The sequence below is a fragment of the Alosa sapidissima genome, chromosome 19, assembly GCF_018492685.1.
Source record: "Alosa sapidissima isolate fAloSap1 chromosome 19, fAloSap1.pri, whole genome shotgun sequence".
NCBI classification, from domain to species: domain Eukaryota; kingdom Metazoa; phylum Chordata; class Actinopteri; order Clupeiformes; family Clupeidae; genus Alosa; species Alosa sapidissima.
In genome coordinates, this window is record NC_055975.1 from 6648682 (window position 1) to 6675833 (window position 27152).

Consider the following 27152-nt stretch of genomic DNA (forward strand, 5'->3'; position numbering starts at 1 on the left):
GTAACTCATCCTAAAGTCATAATCTGGGGTCTGGAGGTTCGATCCATTACAAACAAAATGTTTCGAAGAATTTTTTAGTGTGGAACCCACCCTTTCTTTCTTTCATTCATTCTTTTTATGATCTAACCTTTTATGGAGTGTAAATATACTCTAAAAGCGAGGTCATATCTAATAGAGTTGACACATTGGTCAAACAGAGCCATTTAATCGCTGCATCTACAGACATTTCATTTACAGGCTGACCAGACATTGCTCCTTTCATTTGATCAGATGTGGGTTTTTTCTTCTTTTGAATTTCTCCAAACAGAGTGTTGTATTTGCAAGAAAAAAGACAGGAGTAATTGACAGTCTCTAAAGTACATTATGAAAAGCAATGATTCATCTGGGAGGTTCATGCATACCAAGTTGATTAGCTTAACATGGGGAACATGTTAGTATATTGTGAACCTATTGCATATTTATGTCCTAATGCTAATCTACAGTCATCCTCTCCCTTGCATTCTTTTAATGCGCTATCATATACAGGCAGGTCCTTATCTTCATCATCTGCATTGCTGTAGTCCTTCTCGGGGTCACCATGGTCATCAAACTCACCATCACTCTTCCTTATCTCTGGGAAACTGACCAGAACAAACAGGAATGATGAAATACATAATTATGTAATGTCCAAACAACATTTTTGGAACATTGCAATGAAGTAATGTAACCCATATTGTGGAGGCATTAAGGGACATCAAATCACATAACCCTTATAGGGTAAGCATGTTCAAAGAATGGGTTGGCTGGAGAGAGGAATGCTACACCTGACATTGCTGTCAGCAACTCACCTTTTCTGAGCACTTGAAGCCGAGCTAAGGCTGAAGCGTTCCCCAGTGCATTCTGAGAGATGCAAGAGTAGCTGCCAGCATCAGAGAGACGGAGACCTTTGAAGAGGTGAGAAATAACCTGTTTGGGTACCGGTATTCATGATTTTTATTGGATATTTAATCACATTGAAATGATGTCTGTATTTGCCTGTACCACTAATCAACTGCTATTTTGTACCTCTCTCCCCATGGCTACATATAGAAAGAAGAACCGATATGACCAGCATTGTTACTCTGAAAAATGGATAGCAATCTTTCTCCTAAGCTGTGTTAGACTTTGCCTTATCATTCATTCTTCCTATTGATTTTCTGCCATCTTTTTCCATCTCTGTGAGTAAAGTGAGTGACTGAAGTTCACTAGTGTATGCCTCTCTGTAGATCCTTTGTTTAGGACTCATTTAAAAAAGAGATTGTAGAAAGCTTTCATGATCTACATTGTCACAGCCTGTTTAGATTAGACATTTGAATTATAGTATACAGTATAATGCAATAGACTAAACAGTATTATATACATGTACAAGAGGGTCGAAATATATCTGGCAAGACAAAATCAATGCACAAATGTTTGAGAATCCTGTCAGCCTTTATTTCTGTTCACCTTGGATCTGCAGCCATGTTGATATAGTGAAGCGTTGCGGCCCACCCCGTGCCTAGGAAAGAGATGCATTCTGGGTGTGAGAGGAGGGGCTGTTTACGTACACTGAGGTTAAGACCACTTACTGCTGAGAATTTAATGAAAGGACTATACACACCACAATATCTCCCAAATATAAATGCCCTCAGTGATCTAAAGTGGAAGTAAGTATTGTGTGGAGAAAGGGTAAAAGTACCACACCTGGACTGAAATGTGAGGGTCATCACCAGGTAGGATGTTGTCGCTACCGTTCTTCTTCCAGCTCACGCTGGGAATAGGGAAGGCAGACACCTCACATCCAAATGCGATGTCATTTCCTGTGTAATTTGTCAGGTCTTGAGGGGCTCTGGAAATCTGTGGGGCTGAGAGCACAAATGTCCTCTTCAAGACCTCAGGCTGTTTTTTTTTCTTTCAGACATGCTGTATGTTTACAAAGTGTCATTCCAGTTATAACTGTGGTATGGCAGCTCTGTCTCATACCGCAAACCAATGTTAACAGCGAATTGGCTCAGTCGCATGCCCCAAAACCAGCAGAATTCCTGCATAAGGTAGTTTGGATTTAAGATTCAAGTTCAAAGCTGCATGTATTTTGTTCTCTACAAAAGCAATGTAGGTTCATCTATTATCTACATACTAGTATGAATCTTTCACCATACTCCAGCTCGGCCGAACTCCTTAGTAAATCCAGAAGACTACTATCTTACTGTTTACTCAGGCCATAGCATGCTAAATGTTAATCTAATACAGTAATACATCAACAGCAAGGCACCAGACTAGTAGGCTGTGGCAACTGTTGTACAACAACAAAGCATTACTTCTTTTGTGTGCTGACAAACCCATACACAAAAACTCAATTATGTACCACAGCTTAAAACAACATTTTCATGGTCACAACTGCAGTTTACTCCATCCCACCCTAAGCTGATCAGGTTATTACCCGAGTGGCAGGGTCCAGCCCCAATAACTCTCAGCTCCTTCCCCAGTCTGCTGGCCTCCTCCCTCAGCTGGCAGGGATTGGGGTATGTGCGCCCATCTGACCCACACACGGAGCTTGTGGACCGGCACACACACTTGGGCTCTGGGCTGTCATCGCCATCCCCGCCCTTGAGGCGCCTCTTCCGTCTCGGGGGCCTCCGGCAGTGCAGCCCCTCCCCGCAGTGACCGTAGAACTCCTGTGCTCCGTCGGGGTCACACAGCTGGCCCTCGGCGTTGGCACACTGCTCACAGCAGTCGCAGTTGTCCCGCACCAGGCCAGCCGGGCAGTTGGGGGGCGCCGGGGGGCATAGGTGCCCCTGGCACTCGCCACAGGCCTCGCCCTCCTCCCAGAGACGCAGCCAGCCGCGGTGCTGCGGGGGCGAGGCATGAGACGGACGTACACACACGCACAGGTACAGGTATAGGCACAACCAGACCACAGTCCAGGACATGGCACCTGAGATATGAGACACAAAGCTGAATAGCTGAGCCATGTGACACTTTTCAATGTAGAAATATTTGCAGCAAATAATGACTGGCTTGTTTTATATTCTCACCAAGAACTCACCGAGAGAATTCTGCAACTGTTGGAGATTGCTCTTCTGTTCCTAATTGAACACAGATGGCCTTGATGGGAGATATTCCTCTGTCTTTAGTTATTCCAGTGAAGAAGAGAATAGGAAAGTGCAGATGTTTATTATTGAACTTAAGTTCAAATCGGATAGATAAACCTGCTGTTACTGGAGCAATAAAGTATTACAACTACCTCCCTTAGGAAACATTCCCCCTTCTTGTGTCCCAAAGGCCATCCTCACTCTCTGGGGCCAGTTTGGTTGGCAAGGCAGGACTGGCACCAGGGCTTCAAAATTGGCACAGCATGTAAAAGAACACAAAATCCTAGCGTGGAATGCACAGGATGCCCGAGCTGTCATTCAAAGTGTTCGTATGCAGCTGAGTTATTTCAGTGACCTATGGTAGGCTATGATGTAGGCCTACATTCAATGCAGCTCTTCTGAAATGTCAACAATTATCGTTCATGCTCCTCCATGCTGGCTACACAGGCAGGCTTCAATGTGGTGCAGTTCTGTGAAATTCCTTTGCTGGCTAAGCTTTGTGTCTTGAGGGAGGACATTTGAGTTTTCTCTCTCTCTGAAAGGTGTGTGTGTGTGTGTGTGTCTGTGTCTGTGTCTGTGTGTGTGTGTGTGTGTTTGTGTGTGTGTGTGTGTGTGTGTGTGTGTTAATGTGTGTGTGTGTGTGTGTGTGTGTGTTAATGTAGTGATGGTTGGGGGGTTGGGGCTCGGGGCTCATGAGGCATTTATAATGTAAGAATATGAGACAACAGAGGAAACCGCAACACATGCTTCATCTTCACTAAGGACATAAAGCAAAAACATGTTATGCCTTGATGACAGGCCTAAGGTTCCAACTCAACTTATATCTATTTTTCCAACACAAATTCTGATGTCCTGAAAGTTTAAGGATGTTTCACAGATACATGGCGCAACTTTTTCAGCAATGTTATTATTATGGTTCTGGCATGTCACCACGCTCCATGTGGTGACATGTCATCAGAATGTTGCCCATAGTGATGACATGGGGCAACTTGAGCAATGTAACTGGGCAACAGGGGTGGACAGTAACTAAGTACATTTACTTGATTACTGTACTTAAAGGAGAATTCCGGTGTGATATTGACCTAAAGTGTATTGAAACATGATACCGAGTGTGAACGTATGTCTCATAGCCCATCTCGGCTTGTCCCCTGCACTCCAAAATCTGGCGCTAGTTAGCCGATGCTACCAACAGCTTTTTCAATAGTGGTGCTTCGGCATCGGGCTAGCCATGCAAATAAATCACTGTTTTACACCCATTTACGAGGCTCAATGTATCTCCACACTTCATTGGTAGACTTCCGAGGGGCCCTGACATTTAAAACGAGACATTGAGAACTTTGAAAAAGCACTGGTAGTTTACTTACAAGACGATTTATACAGACAGTATCTTCACGAAGTTTAGCGTTTGCAGCCATCTTGAATTTAGTCACGATGAGTCGAGCAACGAGTAAGAATGAACAGGTATGATAAGGGATCAGATTCCAAAAATAATTCAGTGGAAATGCATGGATTCCAGTTGCTGCTACTGGAAGAAACTGGAAGTATGATTTTTGAGTATCTGTACTTTACTTGAGTATTAATATTTTTGGAAACTGTGACTTTTACTCCACTACTTTTGAAAGACAAATAGCCTACTGTACTTTTGACTCCACTATATTTTAAATATGAGCATGAAGTATTTGTTACTTTTACCACATTTGAGTGTTTGAATGCAATAATGTGATTGACCATCTTGAAGTTATTTTTTTTTTTTCAATAGTCCAATTTGAACTTGGCTGAGGTAATGATGGTGACAATATATTCTTCATCAGAACATCCTCCATGTAGCCTGGGAGAACTACACCTGTTTGCAATAGATTCTTCATCAGAACATCCTCCATGTAGCCTGGCAGAACTACACAAACCTGTTTGCAATTGAGACTTGAGAAATGGTCTGGTGTTAACCAGGTTATCCTCCATGATCATTGTGAAACTGGAATGAAATTAGACAATCACCTGACGTTCACCACATAGATCTTTAGCGTATATACATCATTAATCAATAAATAATTTACTCAAAATTAAGTTATCTGGTTTTGTATTGGGCAGTTAAAATGTTTAGATTTGTCAACAGAGAATGAATAATGATGTTTTTGTTGGATGTATGACTGAACAAATATGTATAAGCCTACCCTATTACTGTAATGACCAAACAAACATTACATTACAATACATTAAAAAGGACAAACAGGCCTACTTCTGAATAGGCTACTTAAGTATTTTTAAAAGCAGTTACTGTAGGCCTACTTCAACTTAAGTAAAAATCTGACTTAGCAACTTTCACTTGTATTGGAGTAATATTTGATAAGGTATCTACTTTCACTTAATTAGCCTAAAGGCATTACTTAATAGGACAATACAACCAGTTCAATTTATTCTGATTGGATGATCATGACAATTTGCTTACTGATTAATAAAGTTCTCCAGAAAATAAACTGATGCCCAATATCCATGGGAACATGCCAGAACCATAATAATGAGGAACATTGCCCAACAACATTGCTGAAAAAGTTGCCCCATAATCATCAGCTAGGTCATAGCCTACAACATGATTTGAATTGGCCACTTGAACTATGCCTACTGCCTATACACAGAGATCTTTCTTTATATCTATAATTATTAATCTCTGAAGTTGTGTCAATGGTGCTCCTGTATCCTACAAACAGGGGTAGTACTGTCCTGCCAGTTAAAGGGAGGGGTTGGGAACGTCACTCTCTTCCTGGTTAAAATGGTGTGGACCAAGATGCAATCAGGTAGCCTAGGCGAACAATCGGAAATATTTGAAAAGGTGTCTTCACAATAAAAGTTCTCTACACAGGCCTATAATACATTCTCTAATTTCTATCAATAAAAGTTTGTTATTCTGCCAATAATGTGACTTTGTGTGTCGGAATAATTTACAAAAATGTAATGAATATAGATCAATTCGTAAAAAAAAATATATATATTTCCCATTAGGGGTTTCCATATCTGTAGCTTTAATTTGAAAACGCAACCTCCCCTCTTTCCGGAAAGGGCGCGTTGTTGTTCATTTTTCATATCACTCCACGTTACACAGGAAGAGAGAATGTATTAAATCGAGGATGGAACAACTTTCTTTATCAGAATTTCTCTCACCTGGACAGAAGTCACGGCGACAGTTTATGTGACGCTTAGCCGATCCACATTGGTCTTACTTTGCAGCCTGCCGTTCAGATTCTTTGACCGCACAGTAAGTGTGATTTGCTTTTGATCTGTTCTCTGTGTTGTTCTGTCACTTAATGTTCTGTCAGGGAAATATGAAATAGCATGAATGAATTTCTGTGTAGGATAACTTGTCCTGCTGCAATTAATGCAACCAAACCATTATGAAAGGCTACCTCTAATATTGATAGAGGTTTAACTCTTTTAACGTCCTCCTCGTATTGTCATATCTTATAATTGAATGAAATCATAAACAGGCAAAAAATGATGATGGAGTACATAAGCTCGTGCCTTTGTTGGTTGGTCCTTTGAATTGTTGTAACTATCAGTGGAGAGAATTGATATGCGTCTTTCTTTCATGCGTTTTTAAATCAGCATGTTTTGGGACTCCTTAGACAAATTCTGAAAAAGTAAGTTGGTGATTCTTGAATACTGTCCTGTCTAGTTGACCCACCTGTTCCTTGTCCTGAGGTGAACAGGTAAAAAGATTTCAAAGGGCCACGTTACAAATCCCGTGGGCAAGGTCTGGGTGGGGCTAAGTGGAACTGAGTCTGACGCAAATACTGAAGCTGAACTCTGTAGCGTCATGTGTCCTCCCTCACGGAAGTCTCTTTTGAATGAGGCTATGGCATTTTCCTTCAGTGGTATGGGAGAAATATTGAACTGTTGTTTTGTGTTCCCAGGTTGCAAGGAGGGTCACCGGTTCAACCCGAGGAATGGCTCAGAAGGTTCTTGTCACAGGTGGAGGGGGCTACATTGGCAGCCATTGTGTGGTGGAGCTCATAGAGGCTGGCTTTCATCCTGTCGTGATTGATAACTTCAGCAATGCTGTACGAGGTGAGTGTCAGCACAGACATTCAAGAAGTACAGAACTCTAGAGGGGTCATTGCAAGATATTTTTGGTATACTTCAAATGAGAGCACAATTTAGTCAGATGAGTGCACTATTTAGTAAAACGTGCACTCATTTTACTAAATTGTGTGCACATTTTATTAAATCGTGCGCACGTTTTACTAAATTGTGCACTCATTTTACTAAATTGTGCTCTCAATTTAATATATTGTGCGCACGATTTAGTAAATTGTGCACTCATTATACTAAATTGTGCACTCAATTTAGTATATTGTGCGCACAATTTAGTAAATTGTGCGCACGTTTTACTAAATAGTGCACTCATCTGATTAAATTGTGCTCTCATTTGAAGTGTTGTAAATTGAGCGCACAATTTAGTAAAACATGCGCACATTTTACTAAATTGAGAGCACAATTTAGTAAAATGAGCACACTATTTAGTAAATCGTGTGCACGTTGTACTAAATTGTGCGCACGATTTACTAAATTGAGAGCACAATTTAGTAAAACGTGTGCACGATTTAGTAAAATGAGCGCACATTCTCTCGATACACAAAAATATCTTGCAATGACACCTCCTAGGCTCCGTAATGAAGAGATTTTATTGGATTTGTTTTAGTCTGTTACCTCTGTGTATGAGGCAAACATTTACACAGGGTCCATAAAATTATAAACTAAAGTTCCGGTGATGGTGTGTTTATTTGGGTTTGTATGTGGGTTCTGTATATAACCCTGTCTCAGAAACCACATCACATAAACGTGATATCTGTTTCTAGTTTCTATACAAACTGAAATGTGAAATGATGAAAAGTGTTATTCAGCATTTATTAACATTTAATATCTGTCTTGGTTGGTGTGTGAGTCCATATTAACACTGTTTATGTTATATATTCTTTATGAGGAGAGGGTGATGTCCCAGAAAGTTTGCGAAGAATTGAGGCATTTCTGGACACAACCATTGAGTTCCACGAGCTGGATTTACTTGACAAACCTGGACTAGAAAGGATATTTAAAAAGGTTTGATTTTTATACACAATACGGAATTACTGTGTTCAGGCCTCAGTTGGCTTTCTGTCAACTGTGACTATCTTTTTTTCTTCATGAGTTACCTTCAAAGAGCACTAACAAGACCTCTAACAAGAAAAAAATCACAGGAGTTGCAGGAGTATAGTACTCAAAAATGCATAATTTAAAGAACAAACATGTCATAATGGTAAGCTCTGCTGTCTTCCTATTACCCTCCAGCACAAATTCCATGCAGTAATGCACTTTGCCGGCCTAAAAGCAGTGGGTGAGTCTGTTGAGCAGCCTCTGCGATACTACCGTGTCAATCTCACAGGAAGCATCAACCTGCTTGAGGTGAGTGACAGTGGATATGTTTTTCTCTGATTGTACCTGTCCTCATATCTCAGAGTCAACTTACCTCAGTCGCTTTATTGCAACTTGCTGTGTGTCAGTCTCAGTTTTGCATGTTTTTTGCATGTCTTTACTGCAGTTGCTTTTCTGTGTGGGGTTGTTGCCTCTATTAACTCCCTCCCATCACAACAATTTTAACACAAACAAGCTTTGGGCTGTTGTGGATGGTCTCATCGGCTGCTGTCTTGTTCTGTGTGTGTGTCTGTGTGGGATTTTTGTGTATGTGCGTTTTGTGTGCATCTGCATGTCTCGCAGGTTATGCAGGCTCATGGGGTACACAATGTGGTATTCAGCAGCTCAGCTACGGTGTACGGAGATCCCCAGAAGCTGCCAATCGATGAGAGCCACCCAGCAGGGGCTTGCACCAACCCTTACGGCCAGACCAAGTACTTCATCGAGGAAATGATCAAGGACCATTGTAAAGCAGAGAAGGTGGATATCACATGTCTTTGTACCATTCAGAAATGAAACCCTTGTTACTAGTAGCACTGTAAGCACAATTTTTTGTGTAAGCATATGTGTAAGAACATATATCTATTGTTTGTCAGATTAAATTGCCTTGCCTTTATCTTTGTTATCAGCGTAGGAAAATACTTTGTGTTTCTAATTGATATGTAAATCTCAACACGTACTGTATGTTCTATGCTGATAGGACTGGAATGCTGTATTGCTAAGGTACTTCAACCCCATTGGTGCTCACATCTCTGGACAAATTGGTGAAGACCCACAGGGTATTCCCAATAACCTGTTGCCATACGTCGCCCAGGTAATGACCACTCAGAATCATACCAAACCTAAACTTGAGTTCTATAAATGGATTATCATGAATATTCACCAATGTTGTGATTGAGTCACCACCCTGTTGACTGTCTTTATAGGTTGCCATTGGTAGAAGGAAACAATTGAATGTGTTTGGAAATGACTACAATACAATTGATGGAACAGGTAATCACAATGACTTTACTTAAGATTCAAGTAGTGTAGTGAGTACAAATACTGTAGCTGAATGGACGTTACGTGAAGTCATAGTGTGTGAGGAAATGAGAAGGATTTCATATACAGTATAGACCATGATGGTAATTTTGATACCATGGATTTAATGAGACCCAGTCAGACCAATAGTATGAAAAATCAGGAACAGAGTTTATTTACAATGATGCACATCAAGGGAGAGACAGCATGACTTCACCTAAAGATCCATCAGCTGCTCTAAGTAGACAAGGAAATAGTTAGGGTTTAAGTATCTTTCCAGGCTGACGGGAGATGGCGTTGGTCATCCCATCTCACGTGGACTACACTGAATCAGACCCTGATTAGTGGCAGCCTGGCAATCCGGAGCAGATAGCTACTGATGCAGAACAGTAAAACACTGCAAAGTCATAATATTCCCGCTTATCTCTAACTACAGTCACACACAGATATACACAGGGACAGTACAGATATCATACAGTCATTACATAGAATCATACTTTTAGTATCAAAGTGACCCACTAATGAGAAATGCAGAACATTAACCCACATATTGGAATATTGGACATAATGCAGAACATTAAACCACATATTGGAATATTGGACATAATGTTCTATTCCACCTTCTCTCAACCACCATATTCACATGTCTTTGTGTGTTGTCCTCTGCAGGGGTCAGAGACTATATCCATGTGGTAGACTTGGCAAAGGGACACATAGCAGCTCTCAGGAAACTGGAAGAAAGTTGTGGATGCAAGGTACCACTTTCTCTGTCCTCTTTTCTTTCATCTGTGGTGTGGTTCCACCTGGTTTGCTCTACTAATGACACCCCATCCCCTCCCCCGTAGGTGTATAACCTGGGAACAGGCACAGGTTACTCAGTGCTGCAGATGGTGAAGGCTATGGAGAAGGCCTCAGGGAGAAAGGCAAGTGATCATATCCATGCTTATGGCTTTTCTTTTAATCATGTGGGGAAGATCGTCAGGAAGATCAAAGTAACTCTGGAGGGCTGGAACAGTACTGACCATGCCCCCCCCCCCCCCCCCCCCGGTCTCTCTCTCTCTCTCTCTCTCTCTCTCTCTCTCTCTCTCTCTCTCTCTCTCTCTCTCTCTCTCTCTCTCTCTCTCTCTCTCTCTCTCAATAGATCGCCTACCAGATTGCCCCACGGAGGAGTGGTGACATCGCGTCCTGTTATGCTGATCCCCAGCTGGCTGAGAAGGAGCTGGGCTGGAAGGCTCAGTTTGATCTGGAGAGGATGTGTAAGTACCAGCATTGTACATGTAGTAGACATCCACCTCCCCTGCCTTCACACTTCCTGCGCCACTGCTGTGATTTTGTGCTGGGACAGCACATTCCACCTCCTGGCATGTGGCTAAATGTTGCATGAACAGTCATCAGAGTCATATGACATGAGGCTAAGACAGATGTTGTGCACAGTGACTTGTTTCAAAAGGAATGTTTCATAGTGGTCTTTCTTTATTATAAGTTAAAATATATTTCATGCAGTGGGTATACCCTACATTGCATATGTATGGCATATTGTCCACTGGTTCACTGTTATAATTGGGGAATTCAGTACTTTCATTTGAAAATACATGGAGTGGTAGATATGTCAAGCAGTTTCTACCTTGCTTTCCTCTCACACACATGTAGTGTCTTATAAATGGATGTTTATGAGTGCGTGGTGTGTAATGCTGTTTTGTCATGTCGCCTCCATAAGGTGAAGATCTGTGGCGCTGGCAATCCAAGAATCCTACTGGTTTCTGCAACGGCACAGCTGAATGACACAGATCTCCGAATCATGGAGATTAATCAAAAATCACCGGGCCAAAGCAGACCATGACTTCCTCATGTTTACAATGCATAACATACTTCTGATGGAATGGACACGTCAAAGAAAAATACTTATTTAATTACTTTTTTCTGTTTTTATGATTTTCATCTCTCATGTTATAATTTCTTTCATTTAATCATTTAAAATCTTTATGAAATTGTTATTTTCTATGGTGACACCTGTAAAACAAATACTTTATTTCTTTGTACTGTACTGTCTTTATGATTTTAATAGTTCTTGTCAAAGATTAAAAATATTAACTTAATGATTTTATCATAAATTGTGGTATATCCTATTCTTTGTACATGTACTAAATAGTCCTAATCCTTTTAGATGTGGTATTTGTATATAACAAGGTAAAGTTTTGAACCTTTTGACCACTTTTTAAAATGTTTTTTAAAATGGTTAAACAGATATATATTATTTATTTCATTTTTTTTGGACAGTTTAAGTTATGGGGTGTTTTTCCTGTTCAAGAATGTTTGCAACCAGTGCCCTTTAGGCCCAAGAGACTTACTAATATCAAACAGCTACAAAAGGGCCTTGGAAGTATAATATACCTGGCCTTGTGTTCATTAGGTTCACCTGGGTAGAAAATTAGGCTATTTAGTGACAAGTGATTCTTATTTACTTGATTCAAAAAGGACACTTGTGCTTTAAGTGGCTTCTTGGCCCTTGGGCACTCTGAACACCCACGTCAGCACAGGCTTTTTTTCCCCCTCTCAACAAACGGGTTTCGGTCTTTAGGGCTGAGCAGGAAGTGGATGTTTACCCAGATCGGGGAAGCCACGACAATTTAGTTAAAGTGTCCAGAAATGGAGATGGTTTGTGAAATTGGGACAAACAGACCAATGCGACCTTCGGCAGAGCCAGGTCGCCAGTAAGTATAAGCTTTATCGTTAAGAAAAAGCAGCGGGGGCTGAAGCGTTGGGCGGCGGGTTGTCGTTAGGGCGTCAACGGGTTCTGCAGATATTGCGCGCCTGCGAGATGAGCGTTTCACTCCGCAGTGTAAGAATTCGTTCACCGCTGGCTTGTGCCCTGGAACCGGAGCACAAAAGAGGGTGTTCATTGTGTTATCAAAAACGGGCGTAAGGAAGAACATAGGTCTTATTCCGCATTGTTCAGACTTGTGAATACGGATATTACATGTGCTACCTTTTTACGCATGCCTTTGTCCGTGGTTTTATCGGGGTGAAGGGGAAGCAGTTGTAGGTGGGCGTCTCTGTAGTAGGCTGAACCATCGGTGGCTGCACCTCACTCAATAAAGAAACCTATTTCTTTATGGCTTTTAGGCTCTCAACGTTTGATAACAACTGATGGTTAGTTTCCGACTGGGCACACTCAAGTCACACAAAATGTTTACTGTAAATGTAATTTAACTCGTGCGTACTCTAGAAATTTTACGGGTGTTAGAGTCGGGCACCGCAGCAGCCAGTGACCAAGGTAGTTCAGCATTTTCCTTTTTTCGAAATGGGTCATACGGAATGTTAATTCTGCCAGCAACGCTGTCAGTGAATCTATATAGCGAGAATGGTGATGAAAACGAAAGAAGCGGTCGTCTAGAGTTTAACAATATCCCAATTATACTGTAATCTGCTATTTTTGCTCGAATTTGCGTAATAGAGAGTGAGAAGGGTCGTTCGTTACTATGCCTTGGACACATCATCTTTCCTATCTTGTAAAGTGGCTCACTCCAAAATAGTAAGGAGAGCTGTTCGTTACCCGACGCTGAGAGTCGGGTGTACCCTGCAGGAGAAATGCAGGATTGACAGGCACTTAGACCATTGGAAAGGCTGGGCGTGTGCCTCAGCGGAATAGCTTGCTTCTGCTTTCATCCCAGACAAAAGACGGTGGGCGACAAGAACAGACGTGCCCCCGAATCAGAAAGTTCGCCTAAAAGCATATTCAACATTTATAATTATTAAAACAGGCTATCTGCACACGGGTGTCGAATAAGCGCCGTGGAACTGGAATGATGTGTGACTTAAAACACCAACGCTGCTGACATGTGACTTCTCTCCCGTTGTCCATACTGTAGGCTACCCCATAAGAAATGTTGGTTATGACCGTATACATTACTTCATTTGAGTTGTAATCCCACCTAGCACTTGCATGCTCTAATCAAGCTAACACACTTGACAAATGACAGGCCCACGATTATTATGGGGAATTTTAATTTGGATTAATTGTGCTCAGTTAGACATGTTTTTCAAACATACTGTATGTCCTATATTAGGCATCCTCACAGATGGTCCAGTGCAGACATAACATCAAGCCATCAGAGCTGCCTGCTGAAGCAGCTGGACCAGCAGCGCCGACAAGATCTCTTTTGCGACTGCAACGTGCTGGTTGAGGGCCACCTTTTCAAGGCTCATCGCAATGTGCTCTTCGGCAGCAGTGGTTATTTCCGTATGCTGCTCACCCAGGGAGCTAAAGACTGCGCCGAGCCAGCAAGCGCTTCGTTCGACGTCTTCAGCCCAGAGACCTTCACTGTAATCCTGGACTTCGTCTACTCGGGACACCTGGAGCTCACGAGCAGTAATGTCATCGAAGTGATGTCAGCAGCCAGCTACCTGCAAATGAACGACGTCATTGCCTACTGCAAGGACTTCATCAAGTCCTCGCTGGAGATTAGCGCCAAGGAAGATGACGACCGGTACCTCTGCCTGTCAGATAACAGCATGGGCCATGAGCGCAGTGGTGATGTGGACCAGGCTGGACCTTGCTCCCTCAATGGTCAGCCCACAATTTGGGCCGAGGATGACGTGCAATCGAAGGACTATCAGGTGGACATCAGCCCAGAGGTCACCCTCCTGCCGCCAAGCCCAGCCCAGCATCCGAGAATGGTGAAAACAGAGCTGGAACCAGACCAAGACATGCAGCTAGAGTTTACCACCCTTGTCCCAGAGCGCAGAAGGAGGGGATCCAAGAGGAAAGCCAGCGGAGGACGCCCGGTTGCCAGTGACAACTCCTCAGTTGACCTCCAGATGGCAGCCTCACACAGCGCACAGAAAGCAGATGAACTGTATGCCACCCTACCTACCATTGTTGGAGTTGTGGGAGTCTTCAATAAAGGTGAGAAGAATGAAGAGCTTTTTAAAAGAAAAACAACTGTAGTGATTGACTCAACCTTTCTCCTTGTTCAAAACATGGGGACTACAGTATTTCAAAGAGGGTCTAATTGTCAACAACTTGTACCCTCTTGAATATTTCATTCTGTGTAGGCTATTTAATCTAAATGTCACTACCAGTCATATAGGGCCTGAGACTAATGGCTTTTAATCTTCCCCGTCACCTGTATCATCTTGTTGCACCTGGATTAACCCTATATTCTCTTTTTCAGTAGACTCAAACCCCACCATGCGTTTCAAGTGCCCTTTCTGCACACACACTGTGAAAAGGAAGGCTGACCTGAAGAGACATCTCCGTTGTCATACGGGCGAACGCCCCTACCCCTGCCAGGCGTGTAACAAGCGCTTCACTCGGCTAGAGCACCTGCGCAGCCATTTTGAGACGGTGGGTTATGTGACTGGCCAATCCCTGGTCGAGGTTGATTATGTACATACAATAAAAAAGCTCTTCATTTTGTTCTTTAGCCCACAAAGAGTCCAAGTGAAATACATAAATGACTTTAAGAGGCTCCTCAGATGGAAAGATTCTAAGACACATGGATTAAGCTTAGTCCTAGACTAAGCTATTTTCAGTGAGATGTTCACTGAAGTTCTCTTTTAGTCTAGACTAGGTTCTATGTCAGGGAAACTGGGCAATTGAAACTGGCCCTGAGAGTTTTCACAACACTGTGTTGCTTGTCCAGTCACCTCTGCCATTGTCTCCTATCTGAACTTGCAGATCCATCAGGCGCGTAAGCTGGTGTGCCGTAAATGCAAGCGCCACGTGACCGAGCTGAGCGGGAGGGTGGTGTGCGAGGGCACGCGGTGCTATCGGCTGTGTGGCGTCTGTATCCAGGAGACAAGTTACGCCGGCATGACTGTGGAGGGGGAGGGGGAGGTGGGCCAGCAGCAGGAGGAGCATGCGGCCACAGAGGAGCCAGAGCTGTTGCTGGGGGTGGACGAGGCCGAAGCCGACGGGGAGAACCAGGACCCCAGCTGGGTCATCACAGATGACGACGACCTGGCCGAGGACTCGGGTGCCGACCTGATAATCCAGGAGGTGGACGACAGTGATGAGGAGCTGAATGAAAAGCAGGACTGATTGCAATGCTGAGATACTGAGGCTGAATATGGGCGAGGACTGAGAAAGATCTGAATATGATTCTAAGTTTCAAGGGGAGAGAGTAGTTGAAAATGCATATGGCACCTGATAATTACAGAGATAATAAGTTGAAGTGCAAAGATGCAATTTCTGTTATGGGTGATGCCCTTATTAGTTTGGTAAATGAGAATTAAATGATTTTTCAATCATTATGAACCTGTTGTTACAAAACAAAACACACATTTTTGCTTAGGAATATTTGAAATGCACATCACAGACATTATACTACCATCAAGTAGTTGCATGCACGGCTTTCTTGTTCTAAGCCACACATTTCTTTGTTTTAATTTCCTGTTTCCCCTGTCTCTGAGGAGAGACATAAAAAAGCTCACCCAAATGTCATGGCCTTGTGGAAAATTGTTAAAAATGAAAATGATGGGTAGCTTCCTACATTAATGTGCATTAAACGGTTAAATACATAGAATTCCACTTAATTATAGGCCTAGTAAAAGTATGGCTGTTACTGATGATAACTTTGTTTATTTATTATCTTCCGAGTGATATACTTTTATATTCAATAAAATATTTTTATACCCCGCACGTCACCACGTGTGAATTATATCAAAAGTTTTTCAAACATCTGCATTCTGGTTTGCAACAAGGGACCACCGCTTCACGATTGCAACCATCCATGGTCCCGCATTTCGCCACTCCGCTAGGCGGCGATGGAGATGTTACAAAACAAGCATAGTGTTTGCATCGCCCCAGTTCAGGTTGTTGTGGACATGGCGACTCTCATGAGATATGTCAACAGTTCCTTCAGTTCCAGAATGGGGCACCGCTCCATTGCTCTGAATTGTAGCGCATCTGTTGCCAGAGCCGTGAGTGTGTATGATTTTCATATATAACCACCGGGTCCATAACGCGATTGATGTCCAATTGTTTAAACCTAGAGGTACTAACCATTCACATTAACAGTTACTTCCTGATATAGCAAGCTAACCAAACCCTTCATGGAAACGCTAACCTTAGTTACAAACATTTCAATAGGCCTATTCTCCTTTTAAACTATTTTGTCTAAATACCCATTAACGTGATTTTATTGTTCGCTCGCAATTTTTTCGCAATGATGTCTGTAAAATCGAGTCATATGTTTAGCCTTCAGGTGAGCTTAGAGGTTATGTTCCTGTGTTTGTCTAGCTAACGTTAGCACCAATGACTGGTTAGCACTTACACTAACATTAGCTGGTTCAACTTTACTGTAAGATGTGTGACAAGAGCATACAGACCAACAATGTCTGCCCGCCCGCTAACTCTCTCTCTCTTTTACAGTTTGGTGTTGCTGCAGGGAAACCACTGCCTGCAAAGGTGAAGATTGTGGAAGTGGGACCCAGAGATGGTCTACAGAATGAAAAGGTTTGATCTTTTGTGGCAAGCTTTTCATATACTCATCTGTTTGTCCAATTTGAACGTGAAGTACGTACACTTCAGGTACATTTATAGCTTTATGAACTTTATTCTGTAAATTAAACATGCTATAAGCTAATGTATTAATTATATCTGCCTTTTAGACCGTTGTGCCTGCAGAGGTGAAAATCCGACTGATTGACATGCTGTCAGAGGCAGGGCTTCCTGTAATTGAAGCCACAAGCTTTGTGTCTCCAAAATGGGTTCCACAGGTAAACAATTCATTTTCCATGTAGAAATTGGGGCTCAGAAATTGGGGTGTGACTGTTGACAAATCTAGTTGCAAACCCATCAGTAAAATTTTGTAGGCCTACCATGGGCTCTGTGCACTGACTTACCTGAAGTTGGCAAACCAGTATCCTGTTCGTTGACATCGTTGTTAACAAGCACCTGAAGAGGAGTAATTCAGTTGTACCAAAACGTGTGCTCACCGAAAATCCTTCCCTTTCTTTTGTCCAGCCACTGCACTGGCGTTTTTTTAGGAAAAAGGTGGAAGCTAAAATAAAATCTCTTTTATAATGACTTGAAGCCTTAGAGCCACCCACGGACATTAAGACTCGCTTACATTGTATTTCTTACATTTTGGTACAACTGAAGCATTTATTTTCAGGCGCTTATTGATAGCCATGTCAACGAAACGGGTTAGATGACTTCAAGTAAGCTTGTGCACAGAGCCCATACTCTTTACCAAATTAATCCATTGATTGGACAATTACTTTAAAAAGAAAATACAATTCAGTTTTAGTTGTTGAAAATAGTTTATATTGGTGCCTGATAATAGTTTATCCAAAAAAATATGAATTGGTCCAACTTCACTGGAACATAAAAGAGTTTTTTGATCTCTAAATGTATTTGGCAGATGGCAGATCAGGTGGAAGTCATGCAGGGCATCCATAAAAAGCCAGGAGTGAACTACCCAGTCCTCACCCCTAATCTAAAGGGCTTCCAAGCTGCTGTAAGTGCCGTTCAGCCCAATAGTTTTATCAATACTGCAATGAATACTGTGCGCTCTGCCCAGTTAGACCTCTGTTTCTCTCTCTGATTGTGAGTGCTCCTGGTTATGCGTTGTTTGATGAAGGTGAAAGCAGGGGCACAGGAGGTGGCTATATTTGGCGCCGCATCAGAGCTCTTCAGCAAAAAGAACATCAACTGTTCAGTAGAGGAGAGTCTTCAGCGCTTTGAAGAGGTCACCAAGGCAGCCAAGGAGCAAGGAGTACTCGTCAGAGGGTAAGGCAACAATTGTAGTAGTAATGGTACTCTCCTAGTAATAATGCTTGTCTGACTATAATAAATATTAATCTGGACCATAGCTTTCTTGATGTAGTTCCCCATGCTAATATTAAGCCTAGTATGTGATGCCAAGTTTGTGGCATGACACATATTACTCCAGATAATACCCTTTCCTGATAATCTTACCATCGTGTTTCCTGTATGACCAAGTGTATTGTTCTGTCTGTTTCCTTGGTATATTATTCACACTTGGGTATTATGAGGGTAATGAGGAAAAAGTCTTACAACTATGATGATCCTTGGGTATGAGGAAATAAGGAAGAAGTCCTACAATGATGGCCTATTTGAACATCTTAACAGATTACTGATGGCGTAGTATTCTTAGTAGGTGTAGTACTCTTATGAAAGGTGATTAGAAATTATCCATTTTTGTTGGAGAAGAACCTAATTGGGCCACAACTCTATAGAAAAAAAAGTATCATACAATGATAAGATGTTGTCGTAGACTTCTGTAGGAATCGTATGGTTACATTAATACACAGGATTAGATGTTATAATCCCTTGTGCCAAAATCCAAGGTAAAAACACATTCAGAAGCCCCTACCCAAATTAACTTCAAAAAGCACGCTAACCACCAATCTGCCAACCAATGGTCACAAACACAAGACAAATGGCCCATCTAACAGCAGTATACAGTATGCAGCATGTCATTGAGGTTGTCAAATGGGCACCCTCATTCACCGATGTTTCGTTAAGTTAGGCCCACGACACCTCATGAAGGCTCAACAGTGAAACCAGCGTCCTGGAGACACTCACCTCCATGCTGCCACCATATTACCCCATTGAAGTATCCAATATCCAAGATACTCTTAACCAGCCTAGGCATGGTCTAGGTTGATTAGGTTGGTCCGTCCCGTTGATATGGACTGAACCATAACCCTAAAAACCCTAACCAACCACCATCGACCTAGCCACGGTCCGCACCTTAACGGTTTAAGGAACGCACCTTAAACCGTGCTTCCAGAATCATCAAAGATCCCTCCCACACAAGCCACCATTTTTTCCAGCTTCTCCCCTCTGGACGATGTTACAGATCCATAAGAACGGAAACCACACATTTCAAAAACAAGACTCTTGAACACAACTAAACTGAAATGAAAATGTAATTATTATTTATTTATTATTATTTTTGTTTTATTATTTCTTCACTGGATTGAGCTAAATCCTGTAACAGAAATACCACCAACACTGTTGTGTGGCAATAAAAGTATCTATCTATCTATCAAGAGGAAAATGAGACACCAGACCCAAAAATACAAAAGACCTTAAGGCCGCTAACAAAGCAACCTGGGCTTCCATAACACCTCAGCAGTGCCACAGGCTGATTGCCTGCATACCACGCCACATTGATGCAGTAATTTGTGCAAAATCAGCCCAATCAAGTATTGAGTGTATAAAATGAACTTCTTTACATTAGTCAAATTAGTTCATTTATTTTCAGAAGGTCGACATCTCTGTATTGATACCTCTTTATAATTTCTAATATTTTGAGATACTGATTTTTGGTTTTCATGAGCTGTAACAAAGTCCTTTTGGGCAAGTTCCTCCACTCCACTTGGTACGATGTATTCACAACACAACTTTTTAAAACAATAAATGGCTTGAAATAGTTCACTTTATTAATGAATCTAGAATATATGAAAGTATATATAAGTTGAAAGAAATGGTGGGATTGTCAACATCATTTGGAGTATCTCTCATTAGCTGCTCGAGATGTGTGATTCCCATCCACTACAATTTTTGTGTATGTATATATATATATATATATATATATATATATATATATATATATATATATATATTAGGGCTGTCAAAATAACTGATTAATTTCGATTAATTCATTTGAGAAAAAATAACTGATTAAAAAAATGAGTGCAGATTAATCGATTCCATATGACCTTTGACCCCGAGCCATTCTAGTCAGTAAAAATTAGACTGTAAAATGAAGGAGAGAGAAGAAAACGTGCTGCCTGGATCATTGATTGGAACATTTACTTTTAAAAAACAGCCTGATGGTGTTGATAAAAAATAAAGTGTTGAAAATAAAGTCCTCTGCAATGAAATGCCTTGTATGTGAAAAAAAAAAAACACTTTTGAATTTATTTCCTCAGCATATTAGGTCATATCATAGATTATTATGGCAATTATTTGAACAGTGAAAATAATAATAAAAGAGTTTTTGAACTTTAATGTCACTAATGCTGATTATTCAATGATTCATTTGAATTTAAATATTTAAAATACTTTCACAGCAAAAATAATATATGCGATTAATTTAGATTAATTGATCACAGAGTATGTAATTAATTAGATGAATTTATTAATCGATTGACAGCCCTGATATATATATATATATATATATATATTATATATATTTATATTTATAAAAAAATCTACATAATAGAACCGCCTCCTAACAGAAGAGCTTTGTTTTGTTAGAAGGAAACCATAGGGTTCTCCTAGTTGGAGGTTTGACCCAGAAAAGTTAAGTGTGTTCTGGTAGTCACTAAACCACATACTCGGAATACCTCTTGAAGCAAGGGGTGTTTTTCACAGGCTGTTTCACAGGTTTAGTAGCTTTCAAGAAAAGCCTATTCCAAGTACCCTAAACAGAAACATACCAGTTGCCTAATGGAAAAATGAAAAGAGGATATGGAAAAATATTTATGTTTCCAGACTGTTGCACCTACAATACTTTGTCTTTTAAAATATGAAATTGCCAAATTAGTCACCAGTGTGAATGATGTTGGACCAGAGTGCTTGTCATGTCATTGACTGAAGCAAGGCAAGATTTGCAACATTGATTTATTTCTGCTTTGAATCTAAGGCCAGTGGTTCTCAAAGTGGGGTCTGGGGACCCTGGGGGTCTGGTCTGCAAACTAATTTGCTATAATAATAGTTGTGCTGTATCATTTAGAAAAGATTAACATTAACTCTGATATGATTGTGACAGATGACACTTGAATCACGTCTCTCAGGACACAATGGACCATTCCTACTGTTGTTTAGTTTGGCTTACATTACAGCTAACTGATCAACATGGATAAATATTTCAGTATAAATATGGAGTCAGTCCATAAAATTATGAGGGGGTCCTCTGAAAATGTTCTCCTCCGCAAAGGGACTCTGGCACTGAAAAGTGTGAGACCCCGTAGTCTAGGCAAGTGCTCTACACCATTGTGCACTGGTATGCGTAGCTCTGCTAGTAGTAGGCTCAGTAGATTGTTGTGTTAATGCAAAAATGCAATCTGCTTGGCCCTTATTTCACATAGTTTGTAAAAATTGCATCTGATAACTATTCTTGCAACCAAAAGTTATGTCTGAGGTGACTTCTTAGGCCTCTGAGCAGTGAACTCTCTATGTGCCCTGTATCTGCAGAGCACATCAAATATGAATGAACATTCCAACACAGAGCTTCCTCTACAAATTTATCCAACAATGGGGAAGTACTATACACATTTTTACAAGTACACGTTTTTTGAGGGCTATAAGTGAATACTAAATATAAAGCCAGAGTTGGGTACAGATCCCAAATGGCAAAATGTGTGCAGCTCTAGGTCTTACCCTAGGCATCTAGCCACAGTCCCAGCCTAGCCACAGTCTTCTGCAACATATAGCATTGACAGCTCTGGAAAAAAATAAGAGACAGCCCTGCAAAATGATCAGTTTCTCTGATGTTACTATTTATAGGTATGTGTTTGAGTAAAAAGAACAGTTTTGTTTTATTCTATCAACTACTGACAACATTTCTCCCAAATCCAAATAAAAATATTGACATTTAGAGCATTTATTTTTAGAAAATGACAAATGGTCAAAATAACAAAAAAGATTCAGTGTTTTCAGACCTCAAATAATGCAAAGAAAACAAGTTCATATTCATTTATAAACAACACAATACTTATGTAACTTAGGAAGAGTTCAGAAATCAGTATTTGGTGGAATAACCCTGATGGTCAATCACAGCTTTCATGCATCTGGGCATGCTCTCCACTAGTCTTTCACATTGCTGTTGGGTGACTTTATGCCACTCTTGGCGCAAAAATTCAAACAGCCCAGCTTTGTTTGATGGCTTGTGACCATCCATCTTCCTAAGTAAAAATCTGACTTAGCAACTTTCACTTGTATTGGATTAATATTTGACAAGGTGTATCTATACTTTAACTTAAGTAAAGGAATTGAGTACTTCGTCCACCTCTGCATTCCATAGGTTTTCAATGGAGTTCATGTCTGGAGATTGGGCTGGCCATGACAGGGTCTTGATCTGGTGGTCCTTCATCCACACCTTGATTGACTTAGCTGTATGGCATGGAGCGTTGTCCTGCTTGATGATGCGATGAGTTCCCCCATATAGCATAAACCCTTAAATCACTCCGCACATTGACCGCGACATGTGCGGCGCACTCGATTGACATTCGATTACATTAGATTCCATTGATTTCAATACAACTTTTTTGATTTGTCTGGATGGTTAATGACACATTTTCTTTTGGTGTGACAAACTCAGAACATATATTTATATTTGGTTTACAGGGTCTTTAATAGATTAGATTCATTGAGTCACAATGCACTTCAATGTGTTGGGAGTTGTTCAAGCATGTTAAATACACACAACTTCACTTTGATATGTTTTCTCTCAACAGGTATGTGTCATGTGTATTGGGATGCCCATATGAAGGGAAAGTGTCACCTGAAAAAGTAGCACAGGTATGCACCACAGACCACAGTCTTTAACACGTGCACTGCACACCTGAACACATGAACAACATTGTAACTGTGTACCCCTAGATATACACAGTTCCTATGGCTGTGTCTCGGCAATGGACCAAATCATTGCACGCACATCGCACATGAATATGTTGGGGGGGGGGGGGTACTGAAGTTTATTGACAGATTAGAAGATCAAGGCATCGCCCTTTTTATCCGCATTCTTCTCATCTGCCCAGGAGGCATTTATCGTGTGATGGTATTCAGTCCCTACTGCTTCCTTGTACAGTTTTTATGTTACGCACATTTAAACAGAAGTTGAATTATTTTATTATTTATTACACAATAAGTTGAATTATTTTATTATTTATTACACAGATTTTTGTGCTTCATCAATTAACATGTAAGTACTTCAGTCATGGTTCCTATGTGCAGGGAAAATACCCAAACCTGAAGTACAAGCTAAAATACAGTAGTTATAGGAACTGCGGTCAAGGGAACTACAATCACAAGCACCAGTTCCATGCAATGCGAATGTGTGAAAAAAGGGGTAGTTTCTCAAATGGTTCTAGGATCTGCAAAAAGTCCCTCCAGTGCAAAAACATCTCATGAAAACATTTGTAAATGTCAAGGATTATCATCTGATGTCTCATTTAGGTAGCAAAGCGGTTATATGCCATGGGCTGCTATGAGATCTCTCTTGGCGACACCATCGGTGTGGGCACTCCAGGAGGCATGGGCGAGATGCTGGAGGCAGTAAAGCGTGAGGTGCCAGTGGATGCCCTGGCTGTGCACTGCCATGACACCTATGGCCAGGCCCTGGCCAACATCCTGGTAGCACTACAGGTAAGGACGCACCACCTGCATGGTAAACATGGCTCATGGAATTTGGATTGATGGATATTTTCTTTCTGGAAGTGGGTGGAGTAGTCAAATGCAAGAAATTGCACAATCCTAAACTAGGGAGTGGACAGTAAGTCTTATGTCAAGACGGTGTGTTTTTTGAGCAGTCAGCTCACAGTTTATGCATGCTTTTATTTCTTTTCTTTAGCAACGGTAACCAAAGTTGTTTAAAAAGAACTTCAGATTACTCGAGTTTGCAAAGATGTTAATTGTTTGAAAGCCATTCCTGTGGTTTCTTGTGAAACTAGTTGTGTCTTGTTACAGAAACAACTATTTGTATTGATAATAATGGAATAATAGACATAATGGAAAATTATTAATTCATGTTTTTAGTTTTTTTCCAAGCTGTTACAGTTGTAGCATTTAAAATGTGCTGTTGTACTTATTACAGGCAACCCACATTTATCCTGTGAGTAATTGTATGATGCTATTTGTTTGCCTTTGATAGATGGGAATTACTGTCGTGGACTCGTCTATAGCTGGACTTGGTGGTTGTCCATATGCCCAAGGAGCGTCTGGGAACGTAGCCACCGAAGATGTGGTCTACATGCTGCATGGACTTGGAATTCAAACGGTGAGCATCTCTTTCTCCACCTCTCTGAAGCAGCTCTCTGGCTCTCCAGCTCGTTCTGATTGCGCAACCAAACTCTTTTTTTCTCTCAGCAGTATTTTGATGTTCTCTTGATAATAACACCATGGTGTTCATGTTATCAGCCGTCATGTCAGCCCACATTTGGTCTCTGCACACTCTCTGTCCCTCTGGGTAATGTGTAGAACGTTTCAGGAGTTCAGTTCATGTGTGAAAAGTGCGGCTAAAGACACACACACACACACACACACACACACACACTCATACTCAAACACAAACACGCACACACATGTGGACAAGGGAGTGTCCTCATCTTAATCAGTGATCCCATCTGCCTACATTGTGTCTCTGCATCCTCTCTGACTAATGCTGAATCAGTCCCAGTGGTTAATTCCCCCTCGCTCTCCTGTCTTTGTTTGTATTAGGGAGTTGACCTTCATAAGCTGATGGACGCTGGTGCATTTATCTGTCAGTTCCTGAACAGACGGACCAGCTCGAAAGTGGCCCAGGCTTCCTGCAAACTCTGAGCCCCATTCATGCAGAGGCCTAGCTGGGGTGAAGTCACCAGTCTTCAATCAAACATTGACCCTCAGGTGTCAGGGTGACTTTCGACTGGCTAGAGTGATGCCCTGCATTTCCCCCTGTTCCACCTATTGGTATCCGTTAAAGGTTGCCGCTCATTTGATGTGAAAGACCCTGACATGGCACAAACAGCATAGTGAATGTTTAACAGCTGCATGGTAAAACTCATCACAGGAATCCTGTGTCTAAGCAGCTGTTGATGTTTCAGGCCAGTGGAATTACAAATCTAAACAGGTTTGTGGAAACATGGTTCTCTTGAGTGCCTTGTGTTATTCACATATTTTGTGCCTTTTAACTCCTCCTCCTCCTCCTCCTCCACCTACTATGGAATATAGAAAGTATGGTCCATCATGTTGTAACGGTTTAGTTTGTACACAGTAAATCATGGTTGTGAACACACTGCTACATACTGAGACTAATGAGAATTTTATTTGGTAAAACTTTGTAAAACTACAAAAGAGATGTGGTGTGCTAATAGACCAATTACATAGACCAGTCAACTGAAAGTGAGTTAAGCAACTGGAGGTTTTTATGGCCAATGTGTGTGTCTCGCTGAACCTGAAAAAAAACATGCAGATATTCCTAAAATACCACTTTGAATATAACAGATTGAATATAAATGGGTCGGCTTCACTGTGCAGCTTTATCAAATAAAATATGACGACACTGATTATGCTTGAACTGAAATGACCCCATGAAGTTATTGCTTTGTACTTTATTTTTTAGGGAACCAAGAAAAACACAAACCCTTTCTTGCACCTTTTGTGTTTGTGCATGTGTGTGTTTTTTGTTTTAATTAATGTATGTCAGTAATTCATGTGAGACAATGGAAGATACTGAATTTGCTGAGTAACCATGTCTGGAAAAAAATGAGCGTTGTGTTTTTATGTAACCATAAAGAATATCTTTGATGTTTTTGTGTTCAGTAAATAAAAACATGATTTAAAGGCATTTTATTTATCTACAGCTGTTGTAACAATAATTGTTCCAACAGTAGGATGGGGTTCTTGGTGGTAATTTTAAGCAGAAGGCAGATGTTTCTTGTACTGATAATAAAGATTTATGCACAATATTCATCTTCAACCTTTTTGTCTTTAAAATGTGTTCTTATGTGAGTAATGTGTAAGAATGGTCTGTTTTGCAGTCAGCACTATGGTATGATCTAGTGATGATTCTGTTGAGCGATGTTCTGGTTTGGAAAAGATCTAATTGGTGCCAATGGCCTGATGAAGACTTTCCATGAGTTTTTTTTTCCCGATTGAGTAACATGTTCGTAACAGGTACATAATATCTTAAATTCAGTAAAATCCAAGACTACTCATTGCCTTCAAAACGATAGGATCCCACATCTAGCAGTCTTTGATGCAGCACTTGGTTTTGATCAGTAAAAGCACTCTGCTTGGCATGAGAACCTGTGCTGGGGCGCCATAGTAGGCATGACTTGGCATGTGCAGAAGTATGAGGGGGAGTTGGATAACATCACGCTGAGATCACTTTTGACATTGGGTTATCATTGCGCTATTTAAACGTTTCTGATGGGTCTCTGTTGTATCATAAGTCTCTGTATATGGATCTTCTAAAAACAGGTTCCCTTTAAATGATCTGCAGAGGTGTGTCTGAATTGGCATGTGGAATGTGTTTTCATGTTTGTCTTACACCTAGAACCTGAATATTTCTGCTAACCTAAGGGTGATGCAGTCCTGACAAACTGGCTAAACTAGCAATGCATTCATTCCACTGCCAACCCCATCTTGGGGACATCAGACTCGTCAGCACAAACCCTCAGTGTGAAATAACAAAAGATTATTTCACAACTAGAACGATAATGGTGCAAGTCAAGACTGATTCATATCACTGCCATTGAATTTTCATGCAAATTCACATGCAGGTGTTACACGCTAAACTAGCAATTGACATTTTCAGTTTCTCTCTCCAAATCAGGATGTTAGTGGCACTGGTTAATCTGTGACATTGCTTTAATGATGGGCAATGCTCATTGGGCATACTTTATCCATATTAGATA

At 41.1% G+C, this 27152-nt stretch overlaps 4 protein-coding genes across 13 annotated transcripts; 3 read left to right on the top strand and 1 right to left on the bottom strand.

Annotated features, from left to right (window-relative positions):
• Positions 1 to 189: 189 nt before the first annotated feature.
• Positions 190 to 4502, bottom strand: LOC121692889 (kazal-type serine protease inhibitor domain-containing protein 1-like). 7 transcript variants are annotated; one of them, XM_042071895.1, is made up of 8 exons: positions 4454 to 4502; positions 3242 to 3334; positions 3044 to 3125; positions 2438 to 2932; positions 1702 to 1862; positions 1465 to 1516; positions 828 to 923; positions 190 to 620 (listed from the first exon to the last, which is right to left on the bottom strand). In XM_042071895.1, the coding sequence occupies exons 4-8, from the start codon at positions 2925 to 2927 to the stop codon at positions 607 to 609; spliced, it is 813 nt and encodes a 270-aa protein (XP_041927829.1). In that variant the 5' UTR covers positions 2928 to 2932; positions 3044 to 3125; positions 3242 to 3334; positions 4454 to 4502; the 3' UTR covers positions 190 to 606. The 7 variants fall into 7 exon arrangements, with proteins under 7 accessions (XP_041927829.1, XP_041927828.1, XP_041927827.1 ...); XM_042071894.1 differs by having other exon boundaries at positions 3242 to 3372; positions 4454 to 4496; XM_042071893.1 differs by lacking the exon at positions 4454 to 4502 and having other exon boundaries at positions 3242 to 3835.
• Positions 4503 to 6173: 1671 nt separating this feature from the next.
• On the top strand, positions 6174 to 11662 carry gale (UDP-galactose-4-epimerase). Of its 2 annotated transcripts, none has more exons than XM_042073224.1 (11): positions 6174 to 6339; positions 6995 to 7148; positions 8065 to 8180; positions 8409 to 8522; positions 8835 to 9011; positions 9232 to 9345; positions 9458 to 9524; positions 10221 to 10306; positions 10397 to 10474; positions 10693 to 10807; positions 11269 to 11662. In XM_042073224.1, the coding sequence occupies exons 2-11, from the start codon at positions 7028 to 7030 to the stop codon at positions 11331 to 11333; spliced, it is 1053 nt and encodes a 350-aa protein (XP_041929158.1). In that variant the 5' UTR covers positions 6174 to 6339; positions 6995 to 7027; the 3' UTR covers positions 11334 to 11662. The 2 variants fall into 2 exon arrangements, with proteins under 2 accessions (XP_041929158.1, XP_041929160.1); XM_042073226.1 differs by having other exon boundaries at positions 8068 to 8180.
• A 386-nt stretch (positions 11663 to 12048) lies between these two features.
• zbtb8a (zinc finger and BTB domain containing 8A) lies at positions 12049 to 15687 on the top strand. 2 transcript variants are annotated; one of them, XM_042071733.1, is made up of 4 exons: positions 12049 to 12262; positions 13619 to 14457; positions 14726 to 14898; positions 15232 to 15687. In XM_042071733.1, the coding sequence occupies exons 1-4, from the start codon at positions 12198 to 12200 to the stop codon at positions 15592 to 15594; spliced, it is 1440 nt and encodes a 479-aa protein (XP_041927667.1). In that variant the 5' UTR covers positions 12049 to 12197; the 3' UTR covers positions 15595 to 15687. The 2 variants fall into 2 exon arrangements, with proteins under 2 accessions (XP_041927667.1, XP_041927668.1); XM_042071734.1 differs by having other exon boundaries at positions 14729 to 14898.
• Positions 15688 to 16333: 646 nt separating this feature from the next.
• hmgcl (3-hydroxy-3-methylglutaryl-CoA lyase) lies at positions 16334 to 26212 on the top strand. Of its 2 annotated transcripts, none has more exons than XM_042071735.1 (9): positions 16334 to 16475; positions 16927 to 17010; positions 17166 to 17273; positions 17921 to 18016; positions 18140 to 18288; positions 22992 to 23055; positions 23713 to 23901; positions 24407 to 24532; positions 24973 to 26212. In XM_042071735.1, exons 1-9 carry the CDS (start codon positions 16380 to 16382, stop codon positions 25072 to 25074), a joined length of 1014 nt encoding a protein of 337 aa, XP_041927669.1. In that variant the 5' UTR covers positions 16334 to 16379; the 3' UTR covers positions 25075 to 26212. The 2 variants fall into 2 exon arrangements, with proteins under 2 accessions (XP_041927669.1, XP_041927671.1); XM_042071737.1 differs by having other exon boundaries at positions 16340 to 16549.
• Positions 26213 to 27152: the final 940 nt, after the last annotated feature.

Bases quoted from the DNA above. Each gene is read 5' to 3' on its own strand.
- LOC121692889 (XM_042071891.1), bottom strand. From the start codon at position 2,969: ATGGCTCAGCTATTCAGCTTTGTGTCTCATATCTCAGGTGCCATGTCC. The intron at 1,863-2,437 runs GTAATAACCTGA...TTGTGCTCTCAG, and splicing joins GGCTGGACCCTGCCACTCGG to CCCCACAGATTTCCAGAGCC. The intron at 924-1,464 runs GTGAACAGAAAT...ACCTCTTCAAAG, and splicing joins AACATGGCTGCAGATCCAAG to GTCTCCGTCTCTCTGATGCT.
- gale (XM_042073224.1), top strand. From the start codon at position 7,028: ATGGCTCAGAAGGTTCTTGTCACAGGTGGAGGGGGCTACATTGGCAGC. The intron at 7,149-8,064 runs GTGAGTGTCAGC...ATTCTTTATGAG, and splicing joins CTTCAGCAATGCTGTACGAG to GAGAGGGTGATGTCCCAGAA. The intron at 10,808-11,268 runs GTAAGTACCAGC...CGCCTCCATAAG, and splicing joins GTTTGATCTGGAGAGGATGT to GTGAAGATCTGTGGCGCTGG.
- zbtb8a (XM_042071733.1), top strand. From the start codon at position 12,198: ATGGAGATGGTTTGTGAAATTGGGACAAACAGACCAATGCGACCTTCG. The intron at 12,263-13,618 runs GTAAGTATAAGC...GTCCTATATTAG, and splicing joins TCGGCAGAGCCAGGTCGCCA to GCATCCTCACAGATGGTCCA. The intron at 14,458-14,725 runs GTGAGAAGAATG...TCTCTTTTTCAG, and splicing joins TGTGGGAGTCTTCAATAAAG to TAGACTCAAACCCCACCATG.
- hmgcl (XM_042071735.1), top strand. From the start codon at position 16,380: ATGGCGACTCTCATGAGATATGTCAACAGTTCCTTCAGTTCCAGAATG. The intron at 17,011-17,165 runs GTTTGATCTTTT...TCTGCCTTTTAG, and splicing joins ATGGTCTACAGAATGAAAAG to ACCGTTGTGCCTGCAGAGGT. The intron at 18,017-18,139 runs GTAAGTGCCGTT...TGTTTGATGAAG, and splicing joins TAAAGGGCTTCCAAGCTGCT to GTGAAAGCAGGGGCACAGGA.